General features: G+C 36.3%; 1 protein-coding gene across 4 annotated transcripts in view; it reads left to right on the top strand.

Moving 5' to 3' along the window:
• The window catches only part of Cdk13 (cyclin dependent kinase 13), an 87,548-nt gene that overhangs the window by 26,167 nt on the left and 48,624 nt on the right, over positions 1-12,757 (top strand). For all 4 annotated transcript variants that reach the window (XM_029468532.2, XM_029468533.2, XM_021179986.3 and 1 more), the window contains exons 2-3: positions 6,030-6,686; positions 12,393-12,563. In XM_029468532.2, the coding sequence (XP_029324392.1) occupies positions 6,030-6,686; positions 12,393-12,563 (828 nt within the window). The remainder of the gene's footprint in view (positions 1-6,029; positions 6,687-12,392; positions 12,564-12,757) is intronic.

A 12,757-nucleotide genomic window follows, 5' to 3' on the forward strand; every position in this document is an offset into this window, starting at 1 on the left:
GGGCTATGAATGGTAGTTGGAAGTGAGGAGGAGGTGAGTTTTTAAACCAGGGGTTAATATTCATGTCAGGTATAGAGGCATACAAAATAGCTATACAGTTCAGATAGTTACCGATAATAAATTACAAATTTATTTAAAAACAATTCTTTGATAAGAATACAATGCTATTAAAGACCCAACCAGATTTGATACTAAAGAAATGCTTATACTTTTTCACTTTTACATAAAGAATTAAACGTTGACTTAATACTGTCATATGTAGAGCTCTTCAGTGTTGTTTTATGATGGTCAGTACCGAGAGCACTGCTTCGAGTAAATAATACAAAGTGGCCAAGGTAGGTTTTTGGTCCTTTCAGAAATTGATGGGAATCATATCCTAATCCTATGCCAAAATCCATCTGGTGACTAATTTGTAAAGAAACATTCAGCAATTCAAACAGCCTAAGAGACTGGGGTCTAAGCTATCATGTGTGTCTTAGCTACTATTCTATTGCTGTGAAGAGACACTTATGACCAAGGCAATTCTTATAAAAAGCATTAATTGTGTGCTTGCTTACAGTTTCAGAGGTTAGTCCATTATCATCCTGGCGGGAAGCGTGGTGACAAGCAGGCAGACATGGTGCTGGAGAAGTAGCTGAGAGTTCTACATCCTGATCCATAGGCAGAGAGAGAGAGAAAGAGAGAGAGAGAGACTGGGCCTGGCATGGGCTTTTGAAACCTCAGAGCCCACTCCAGTGACACACTTCCTCCAACAAGGCCACACCTCCTAATCCTTCTAATCCTTTCAAATAAATGCCACTCTCTGGTGACTAAACATTCAAATATATGAGCCTGTGAGGGCCATTCTTACTCAGACCACCACAATTTGTAAGTATAAATTAAAATCTGTGTGAGACTAAATATAGTAAGGAAGAAGAACCTTAAGAGGCAGCAGCTGCCAGCACATATAGTCAGGAAGAAACTAAGGAAACAGAAATGGTAGGAAGTCTTTTTAAGAATGTTCTTAGTATTGTCATTGTAGACATTGAATTTTTCTTGTTCTAGTTTTGTAAAATATACTTATTTCCTAGTTAATTTCAATGACTATGAGTTTATGGGCCCAGGAGTTTGAGCAGCAGGAAAGATAAAATACCAAGGTACCAACCAGCACCTTTTGATTAACCTGTCTACAATTTAAAATAAATATGTATGAGACTATAGGTATGGATAAGGATGTGAGAAACAACATTTTTGATAAGCTTTCAGGCTATGCTATTTTTGGTCAGTACTCCACAAGGTAAGATTCAGGAGAATGAGGCATCAATAGTTTACCAGAGGGTTCAATTATAGATAGCAGTGAGGTTGTATGTAAGGTGGAAGGTAATTATAATTTGGGAGACTTGCCTGGTAAATGTTGTAACTGAGGTTGTGAGCATGAAGAAAGTTGTGAAGGCTTGCAGTAACAACTAAGAAGAAAAGGCCAGTGAAGCACTTGGGACATGTAAAAACTTCATTCAACAGTGAGTGTGGGTTTGGTTACTCTATCTACAATAATAAATGGAGCAGAGAGAATGTATCAGCTGGATAGGGTAGGGTGAGAGAAGAGGACAGTATGGTCAGCCACATAGTGTTCCCTTAAAATACCCATACTATACTCTGGGATATGTATATAAAGTATGTTGTGGCAAAAAGTTGGTATGATGAAAAAGTAGATGTCATTAAGTTTCGAGATGGAGAGATTATATATTATCTAGGTAGTTCATATATGATTGAATGAAAGGTTGAGTCAGAAATGCCATGTGATGATAGAAACAGAGAGGAAAGAAATATGATAAAAAGAAAGGCCTGAATGATGGAGGTCTTGAGTAAGTGAAGCTGGGAATAGTAAGAGAACAGATTTTTCCAAGAGATTTCAGCAGAGGTAGATGGTTTAATTTTTCAGAGTTCACTGGATTTCTGTCTTAGAACTGTGAGATAATTTGTATTGCTCTAAGTCATTATATTTGAGGTAGTTTGCTAGTGACAGTATTCAGAGAGTATGGCTATAAGGGAATATATAGAGTTAGGGTCAATAAGATGAGACAGTTGCTGAGATATAATGTGTGTTTGCCAGGAAATGAAATTTATAGCCTGGTTAAATAGATAGAGAATAGTAAAATTAAAAATAGAGAATGTTAAAAGGAACAAATATGAAGACCATATATGCACTTTCTAAGTCTTAATTTCAGATGGTACCAGATCTGATGGAATCATTAGTTTGACTATAATAGTACAGATTAGATAAGATAAATACTAAATGAGATATATTTAAGAGTCTTGTACAGTGCTGTTGGAAATAGTTAGCAGAACACTTAAAACAGTGCATAATAAATTTAGTACAGAGGAGCACCGTTTGTTGTTGTCTTTTTTTTTTTTTTTTTTTTCCCACTGTCTGATTACGTAGCCCTGGCTAGTCTGGAACTCACTATGTAGACCAAGCTGGTCTCACACACACACACACACACACACACACACACACACACACACACACACACACACACGAGGTTTTTGCCTGCTTCTGCCTTCCTACTGCTGGGATTAAAGTTATGTCTTCGTGTCCAGCCATTTGAAATTTTGACTTAGGAAGGTTAGGTAAGTGTTGCGTGTAGAGATCTTTTAAAATTATACACAAATAATTTAAAATCTAAATTGTGCATTTAAGAGAAAAATTTGCTTTTAAAAAAACGAGTCCTGTTTAATCCGCCTAACATAACAATTTCCACTTTCATTTTCCTACAAATGCAATTTGATTTTGCTTATGGCTCGGTGAAGTTCCATTTTGTGTATGTACCATTTTTTTTTTAAAACACATTTGAATGTTGATAGACATCTCAAGTGGTTCCATTTACTAATTATTGTGCACTAAACATGGAGGTAGAAAGACATTTTGGGGGAAAAAAAAGACAACATGGTGATTTTCAATTTGGTAAACATTTCATACCTCTTTTGAGGACTTAACAAGCTTGTAAAGTAAATGTGACTGAGATAATTCCCTGAGGATGTAAGATAAGACAGAAAAAGTGGGATAAGAAAAATTGGAAACTTATTACACGAGCTTCTGTGTTTTCCATTATCCTAGGAAGTTAGACTGGGAGATGATACCAAATGACAGATTGGATATTCTTTAGCAAAAATAATTTAGGAAGCTAAAATTGTGATAAAGTATTTTGGTATACCTATTTTGATATACTTGGTGTACCTCTAGGCTAGTGGCCCTCTAGAAAGAGTGAAATCCATCTTAGATGGTTCAAGAGACTTTAAAATGAGATCACAGCGGTGATGTAAGATGTAGATTAAAGGAGTTCATAAAGGATGCTTAGTCAGTAGTAACCTGGAACTCTGAAGTGGCAAGAATACAGTGCTGATAAGAGCTGTGGAAGAGAGGGTATATTGCAGCAGCCTTGGTGGCAAAGGACAAATCAGCCTGAGTTTGTGTTTGTTCACCAAGTACAATGTTAAGAACTGGATTCTTGCAAAGTCTCTGATATAGTTGAGCACATTATTGACTTGTTAAAAAGAACTCTTTAGGAGCAGAAAAGATGGCTCAAGGGTTAAGAGTACTCCGTGCTTTCAAAAGATCAGCACCAAGGTCAGGCACTTAGCTCTAGGAGATCCAAAGGCCCTGTCTGGCTTCAATGGACATTATACTCTCTCTTTAAGGCAGCTGTTCTCAATTTGTGGGTAGTGACCCCTTTGCTGAGCCCCTTTGGCAAATTTCTGTCTCCAAAAATATTTACATTATTATTCAGACATACCTTAGCAAAATTACAGTCATGAAGTAGTTATAAAAAAATAATTTTATGGTGGGGAGTCACCACAACTAATTAATAGTGAACCCTAGTTAGTTTGAGTTGCAATTCTGATTTTATTTGAGTTGTATGAGTTTGGGAAAACTTCTTAGGAGCATAATCTCTCTCTCTCTTTTTAAGTGTCTCTCTTTTATTTTATGAGGGTGTCAGATGCCCTGGAACTGGAGTTAGAGACAGTTGTGAGCTGCCATGTGGATGTTGGGAATTGAACCCAGTATCTCTGGAAGGGCAGCCAGTGCTCTTAACCATTGAGCCATCTCTCCAGACCATCTCTTAGCTTTTTAAAAGATGTCTTTTAAAACTCTTATTATGTTTATGTCTGTGTATAAGTATGTGCAAATTAAACATATTTTGAAGCCATAAACATCTATTGAAGCCAGATGGGGCCTTTGGATTTCCTAGAGCAGGGTGCCTGACCTTGGTGCTGATCCTTTGAGAGCACATAGTGCTCTTAACCTGTGAGCCATCTTTTCTGCTTTTAAAGAGCTCTTTTAACTTGTGGAAACCAATCAATGAATAATTAATATGTGCTCATTGTAGACTCAACAGTATAGAACTATTAGAAGGAAATATTTTAATTGTATTAACTTATGTGAGTGTGTGTGTGTGAGAGAGAGAGAGAGAGAGAGAGAGAGAGAGAGAAAGAGAGAGAGAGAGAGGAGAGAAAGAGAGTGAGTTTGTATTGAGGTCAGAGGACAGCTTGCAGATGGTTGAATTTTGGTACTCAGATTTCATAGCAAGCACTTTGACTGAACTGTATTGTCAGTCCAAGAAAAATTTTAAAAAATTATAGTGTAATTGTTACAAGTTTGAATATTCATTTTTTTCTTACTCTTACAACCATATGCCTGAAGCATTAGTAAAGTGGTAATGCTTTTAGTAATGTATGACAAAATCATTAGTAAAAGTTACCAAGATTTGAGTTTTGTTTTGGTTTTGGTTTTTTAGACAGGGTTTCTCTGTGTAGGCCTGGCTGCCCAGGAACTTGATTTGTAGACCAGGCTAGCCTAGAATTCACAGAGATTTGACTGCCTCTGCCTTTTAAGTGCTGGGATTAAAAGACATGTACCACCATGCCTGGCTGAGTTTTGTTTTTCTATATTACATTTTAGACTACCAAACTATGATTTTCATTTAATTTTATGCCTAGTAATTTCACTTGTATTCTAGAATTATAGATTGTTTATAAAAATATCTCGGACGGTAGCTGTAAAGGAAGTTTCTTTTCTGCCTATTTTCACTATGGGTTTCTGGAATTTCTTGCTTTACTTTTCCCGCTTCCTGTAATTTCTGCAATGTTTCTTAAGTAAGGGCTGTCTTTGGTAGTTTACTGTGTTAACCTGTCCTACTTTATAACCATCATTTCTACCAAAGTCTAGTAAGAGCTGTCTTTTCTTCTGTTAAGTATGTTAAATTGTGTTAACCTGTCTCCTGTAGAGTTAAACATTGTGAATTTAATTACTCTTCACCCCCATACACACACTAGTTAGTTAAAGCTCTAAAAAGAAATGGAATCCAATTTAGATGGGCAAGAGATTTTTTTAAAAAGACTTTATATTTCCAGTACAGATACATTCCCCCCTCCACCCCCCCAAATATTAGGGGATGTGTGTACACAACTGAGTGCACCACCCTGTGTGCACAGTAGCCTGTGGAGGTCAGGAGAGGGTGTCAGGTTTTTTGGACCTGGAGTTAGGGATGTTTGTGAGCCTCAATGTAGGTGCTGGATTTTTAATGAAGTGATTGCAGGGGTAAGATAGAAGAGTAGCAGGGAGCTCTGAAGTGTCAAAAACAGGAGTCATGGTGGTGAAGAGACAACAGTTTGTGCTAGAAAATATAACCAAGTGAGGGGAGGGGGAGTGGGGAGGAGTGGAAGACTTCTCCTTTCTGAGATAACAGGATGGCCTGTTGCTGCCCTAATTGTTACATTTCTTAGGGAAGTTGGTTTTTTATTTATTGATTTTTGGTTTGTTTATTTGTTTGTTTTAAATCCAGGTTTATCTTTGGGCATTCACAGGCCAGAGAAAGGAGGAGTATTTTAAAGAAAATTGTCATCTGGTATTTTACTCAATGACAGCAACTTTACAAACACTATATTACCATTTTGAAATTAAGTAAATTTGTTTCATTTCAGAGATTTAAATTAGCACTCTACAGAGTTTAATTTGGTTACTGACTAAATGTTAAATTATTTTTCATCAGACGATCTGCCAAATCCCGAAGCAGAAGCCCATATTCATCTAGGCACTCAAGATCTCGGAGCAGGCACAGACTGTCTAGATCAAGAAGTCGTCATTCAAGCATTTCTCCTAGCACACTAACTCTGAAGAGTAGCTTGGCAGCTGAATTGAACAAGAATAAAAAGGCACGAGCTGCAGAGGCAGCAAGAGCTGCAGAGGCAGCAAAAGCTGCAGAAGCTGCTAAGGCTGCTGAAGCAGCTGCCAAAGCTGCCAAAGCCTCAAATGCTTCTACACCTACCAAGGGGAACACAGAAACTGGTGCCAGTGTCTCACAGACAAACCATGTGAAGGAAGTCAAAAAACTTAAAACTGAGCATGCACCTTCTCCTTCAAGTGGTGGGACCGTCAAAAGCGACAAAGCAAAAACAAAGCCACCGCTTCAAGTAACAAAGGTAGACAATAATTTGACGGTAGAGAAAGCCACCAAGAAAACAGTTGTTGGGAAGGAGGGTAAACCCGCTGCTACAAAGGAAGAACCAGTTTCCACTAAAGAGAAAAGCAAGCCACTCACACCAAGCACAGGAGCTAAGGAGAAGGAGCAGCATGTGGCTTTAGTGACCTCTACGTTACCGCCATTACCTTTGCCTCCCATGCTGCCTGAAGATAAAGATGCTGATAGGTGAGTCCAGACAAATTTAAAACTAGTAACTCTTCAAAGAAAAAGCCTGCTTATTTTGCTGTTTTTTAAGGAATGGGCAGGGAAGGAGATTCAGAGGGCCTTATGCTATGTAGGCTGGTCTGGAGCTTAGTGTTTCGAATAGGCTAACCTCTTAACCCATAGAGAGCTGCCTGCCTCTGCAGAGCTCTTGAGTGCTTGTAGTATGGGTGTGCGCCACCACACTCACCCAGCTACAGATTGCTTGATCTTTACTGTCTCTTGTTTTTCTGTTTTGATTGTGTCTTTGTGGGTTTGTATGTTTTGTATGTATGTTTTCTTACTGTTACTGAATACTACTACAGACATGTCTGTGCCATTAACTTATTTCTTTCAGTAACTGATTTAAGTACAAGTTTTAAGTATATAAAGAGGAGACATTACTTTCAGCAAAGTTATAATTAAGTAACTAAATAAAAATGTACTGTGAAAAAGAAATGGTTAAAATTACTTGGATAGAGAAAAAGATATTTTTATAGTCTAAGTTTTGTTAGAAGTATAATTTTGTTAGTGGATTACAAGTATAAGGTCATAGTAGTTGTTGATAGTCTTATGTTTTCAGTTTTTTTGTGCTCTATTCCATGTATTTATATCCAAAAGTAAAAATATTTATCCTGAAAAATCATAGATTAGTTATTTAAATTAAGTGACCTGATAAAATTTTGTAATCGAAAGTTCTATGCATCTCAGATACTATAATTATTAGCTTTAGTATAAATCAAGACAACAGGAAATACTGACGACCTTAGGTTAATGATGCTTTTATTAAATAAAAAAAGAAATAAAATGACTAGTTGCTTTTGTGCAGAGAGTTACAAGGTATAATAGACTTCATGTTTTGCTTGAAAAGGACTGGTTTTTAAGTTTTTATAAGCACATAATGTTGGGTTTCCCCTCTTTCATAAGGGGGGAGCAACTCCATACCCCACATTCCCTTTCACCAGTTTTTTAGCAACCTGGGGTAGGGTGATAGGGGAAGGGAGAGGGGGGATCATTATTTGTTGAAATTTTCTATCTTGTTGATGTATGATATACAGATCTTCTTTTCTGTCCTGATATGCTTTTGGAATCCTGCACGAACCTGAACTTGAAAGCCATCTTTATTTACTTGTTATTCACTGGAAATCTAAAGGTTATTTTAAAGAACCATTATGGTCTACACAGTCTCAGTAGTCACATCTTAATGAATGCTTTACATCTTGCTTTCTTTCTTTTTTTTTTTAAGATTTATTTATTATATGTAAGTACACTGTAGCTGTCTTCAGATGCACCAGAAGAGGGTGTCAGATCTCATTACATTACAGATGGTTGTGAGCCACCACGTGGTTGCTGGGATTTGAACTCAGGACCTTCGGAAGAGCAGTCAGTCCTCTTAACCACTGAGCCATCTCTCCAACCCCCCCATCTTACTTTCTTTAAGCATGCTTTTACCCATTCCTAGCTAACTGTCACAGTTACATCCTTAAATAATTATCTATGAAAGATTTTATGTGTTGTTTTGTGACTATGATTTTATAAATCTGTACTCAGTTTTATGTATTCAGGCATTTAAAAAAGTTAATAAAATCAGCATCTATATAACCTTCTAGAGCAGTGGTTTTCGATATTCCTAATGCTGTGACCTTTTAATACGTTGTTTATATGTGGTGAGGCCTAACCATAAAATTATTTTTGTTCCTACTTCATAACTGTAAATTTGTTACTGTTATGAATTATAATGTACATATATCTAATATGCAAGGTGATCTCAGGCAACCCCTGTGAAAGGATTGTTAAGCCTCCTCCCTTCCCAAAGGGTTGTGACCACAGGTTGAGAACCAAGTTTTTAGAGTCAACAAATGCTAATATTTTATTTAATATTTATTTCTATGCTTTAAAATTTTCTGTATAGGGAAGGTATATGTGTATGCACATCTCTTGAAAATAAGTGGTTGCCATAGTTTTCAGTTTAGTCACAAATACCATTAATGTAACCTAAGAAAATTGCATTGTTACCCTCACGAGTTGAAGACTTTGGATCGGTAGTCTTTTTTTTTTTTTTAAAGATTTATTTATTTATTATATGTAAATACACTGTCACTGTCTTCAGACACACAGAAGAGGGCATTGGTTCACATTACAGATGGTTTTGAGCCACCATGTGGTAGCTTGGAATTGAACTCAGGACTTCTGGAAGAGCAGTCAGTGCTCTTAACGGCTGAGCCATCTCTCTGTAGTTTTATAGTAGTATTTGTCTGATTATACTTCTTGATGACAGTTCACTTGCTCTTCTCTTACCTTTCCATTTCCTATAAACTAGAAATCAGTTGGATCTTGGTTAGGTTGAGGACAAAACAGTTTTGGGCTAGAATATTTAGATGATTTTATATACTTCCTATTATATGATGAACACAATGTTAAATTGTGATGTGATAACTTGGTTAAGTGATGACCAACCTTAAAAACCTCTATGTAGAAGGTACTTGTGACCCTTTTTTTGTAGAATTTGTAGGATAACACATTTGTCAATTTGAAGATTTTTTTTTCCCTGCAACTGGTCATCTAATGGTTTAGCACCCACTAATAAGATTTGTCTTAATCAGTTACTCTAATTGGAACTGCAAATGATGATTTTGGAATTTGATTACTCCTCTTAATAGCTGTTAATAAAGCCAATATTAAAAAGGTAGTTCTTTCTACTCCTCCCAGTCTTCTTAATTGTAGGGAACTCTTCCTACATTATCAGATCAGAGGTTCCTCTAAGCTAAATCTTTTCACCTTTTTACTTGATTGGAGCCTCTATGAGTCTTAGCCAAATAGTATATGTCATACTCACTTTGAATCCTTCTCTTAGAACTGCAACAAACTGTTTCTTCTGTTACCATTGTGTTTTTACAGAAAACATGGTTGTTTTCTTTATTTAAAATGAATTAGGATTGTGTATTCCTTTCCTTTTTTTTTTCATTTACTTGTTGAAGATATTTCCATGTTAATCTTGATAGGTTCGATATGCTTATCTATAACAATCAATACATCATACTTTCTACTATTAATCTATATAGACACTTGGTTAAGATAGAATATGACAAATTATACCCATTTAAAACTTTAGAAATGAAAGCAACAAATTGTATCCTAATAAGGCCATGCTAGTTTATATTCTGAAATGTTATGGAATCATCTTTTGTTGTTGTTTTTTTGAGACATGGTTTCTCTGCGTATCTGGCTTTCTTGGAACTCATTTTGGTAGACAAGATTAGCATCTACCTGCCTCTGCCTACTGAATCTCCAGAGTGCTGGGGTTAAAGGCCTGAGCCACCATGAGCTCTCCTTTTTGGGTATGGAATCATCTTAACAGTAGTAGATTTTAACACTTTGAATTTTTATAGTCTTGAAGTTACATTGTTAGGTTTTGTGCTTATTTGGTTGCTAATGGGACAGGCACTTGGTGTGTTGCGTGGCTCAGAGCCTTCAGTTCTTCCCTTTTATTGTAGAATTTTCTCATTAGGACTTTTGATCTTTGTAGTTCAGACTCTTGTTTTTCTTTGACATTTGTTCTTGGGGTGTGTTTGTTTGTTTGTTTTTAGTTTTTTTATTTTCACTTTTTGAGAAATGTCTAGCTGGCCTGGAGTTTGCTATTAGATCAGGCTGGCCTTAAAAACCAGATATCCACCTGTCTTTGCCTCTGAGTGTTGGAATTAAAAGCTTACACCACTATGCCTTATACTTATTTTTGTTTTTACTTGCTATGGATATTTTCTATTTTTCTAGTAAATCACTTTTTTCCCTTTATAATCTTAGCTTGTAAAATTTATAAAAGGTGAACTCAAAAGATTTTCTCGCAGAAATTGGTTTAGGTTGTTACAGGAAGAAGAAAGAGATGGTCTGGTTTGCCACCTTCTTCCTTGTAGCAGTGTTGCTACCAGAGTTTGACTAATTTGAAAACTCTTAAGGAATATCTGTGTTCCTGTGGACTTTGTTGTCCGTCAACGTATTATTTCTTTGCTGGTACTTTAGTGTTTGTGTTTTATCCTCTAAATACCTGGTATACTGACACTCTTAATTTCTATTAAAGGGGAACTTTAGTGGTATGAAAGTGAAGTGGTTTATTTTTCTCTTTTGTTTAGTGGCTTTGGGGTTTAACTCAAGAATTGTACATGCTGGGCCATCCTCCTACTACTGAACTCCAACTTCAACCATAGCCCTCCCTTCAAAAATCTGACCCCAGTGTTGTACAGCTTTTCTTGAAAAGCAAAATAAAAGAAAAGAAAACAAAACCAACAGCAACAACAAAACCCTGGTCTGAATATTTATGTAATAAATTCTCTGTTTTTATCATTAAAAGGTTCTCTTAGGTAACAGATTTCTTTTTTGTATTGGAAAAATTTAAATTATCAATTACAACTTCAGATACAATTTGAAAATTATAATTCTGTGGAAATTAAAAAAAAAAAAGTGTAGAACTAACCAGGCCTTTAATTCACTTGTAATTCTATCATGGAGGGTTAGCATTCCTGATGGCAGAGTAAAGGCAGGGCAGCTGGAACAGCTGAGAAACAACTTTTTTTGTTTGTTTGTTTGTTTTTCGAGACAGGGTTTCTCTGTGTAGCCCTGGCTGTCTGGAACTCACTTTGTAGACCAAGCTGGCCTCCAACTCAGAAATCCGCCTGTCTCTGCCTCCTGAGTGCTGGGATTAAAGGCGTGTGCCACCACACCCGGCAACTTTTTTTTTTAAAGCAAGGTCTCACTATGTAGTTCTATAACTAGACTGGCCTCAAATTCAGAGTTCCATCCACCTGCCTGTACATCCCAAGTGCTGAGACTAAAAGTGAATTCATTGGTTTTGGTTATGTAAATGGGCAAGAGAATCGTGTACTAATTGTAGTTTGTGATTTTATTTGTTAAAAAGAAGGCATCATTGTCTCCTTGTCAGAATCAAATACTACAAAATTATGAGGTTTCTTGCAAAGCATATTGATTTGATTCTTTCTTTTTAATTCACAATTTTGAAAGTTAGAGCTTATTTTTTTAAAGTTTAAACTTTGTTATTTGTATGTGTGTATTGTATGTGCATGCAATACTGCTGGTATAGGCTCTAAGGGCAACCTTGAATGTTGCTTCTGACCTTGTTTTAGGCAACTTCTCTTTGTTACTCCAATATAAACACCAGGGTAGCTGGCCAATGAGCTTTCAGGGATTCTCCTGCCTCCTCCCCTCCCCTCTCAGATGAGGATTACTGAGATTGTAGACTGTGCTGCTGTGCCCAGCTTTATGTGGAGTTTTGAGATTTGAATCCAGATTCTTACACTTGAACGACTAGCACCATGACACCATCTTCCCAGCTCCCTAGACTTTATTTTTAAAAAATAGTTTCAAATTTGCAAAGATAAAAAGATATTGAATCCACATTTGTCTTGCACTTACTACATTTAATCAGTATTCATATACTACTATTAAGGTCTACTCTATAGATTTCTATGGTTTTTACTTAATTTTGTGTCACCTTTTTCTTAAAGTTGTTACTTAGTGGTTGAAGGATAATAATCTGTTTAGATGGACTTGAAGTATGACATATGCCTTTGCATGCTGCTTAAATTTTAAAATATGATCATAGTTTTATCGTGTAATCAATTACGGTTGATATGACTTATGGTTGATATGACTTACACTCCCCCTTTTTTTTTTCTTTAGCTTAAGAGGCAACATTTCTGTCAAAGCAGTTAAAAAAGAAGTAGAAAAGAAACTCCGATGTCTGCTTGCTGATTTACCATTGCCCCCTGAGTTACCAGGAGGAGATGATCTTTCCAAGAGTCCAGAGGAGAAGAAAACAGCAGCACAGTTACATAGCAAACGAAGGCCTAAGTATGTGCTTGCTTTCTACTGGCACTTAAGTTGACTGGACACATTGTATCCTGGATAACTAAAAAATGTAGAAAACAGTAAGATTTAAATGAAAAGTGTATATTTATTTGAACATAAATATACAGGTTGGTTTAGAGTTCTGAAACAAATATTCATGAACGGTGGTACCTATTTGCAGCTACTAATAAAACCAA

The sequence above is a fragment of the Mus caroli genome, unplaced genomic scaffold (genome assembly GCF_978045245.1).
Source record: "Mus caroli unplaced genomic scaffold, Mus_caroli_1 scaffold_15, whole genome shotgun sequence".
NCBI lineage: Eukaryota > Metazoa > Chordata > Mammalia > Rodentia > Muridae > Mus > Mus caroli.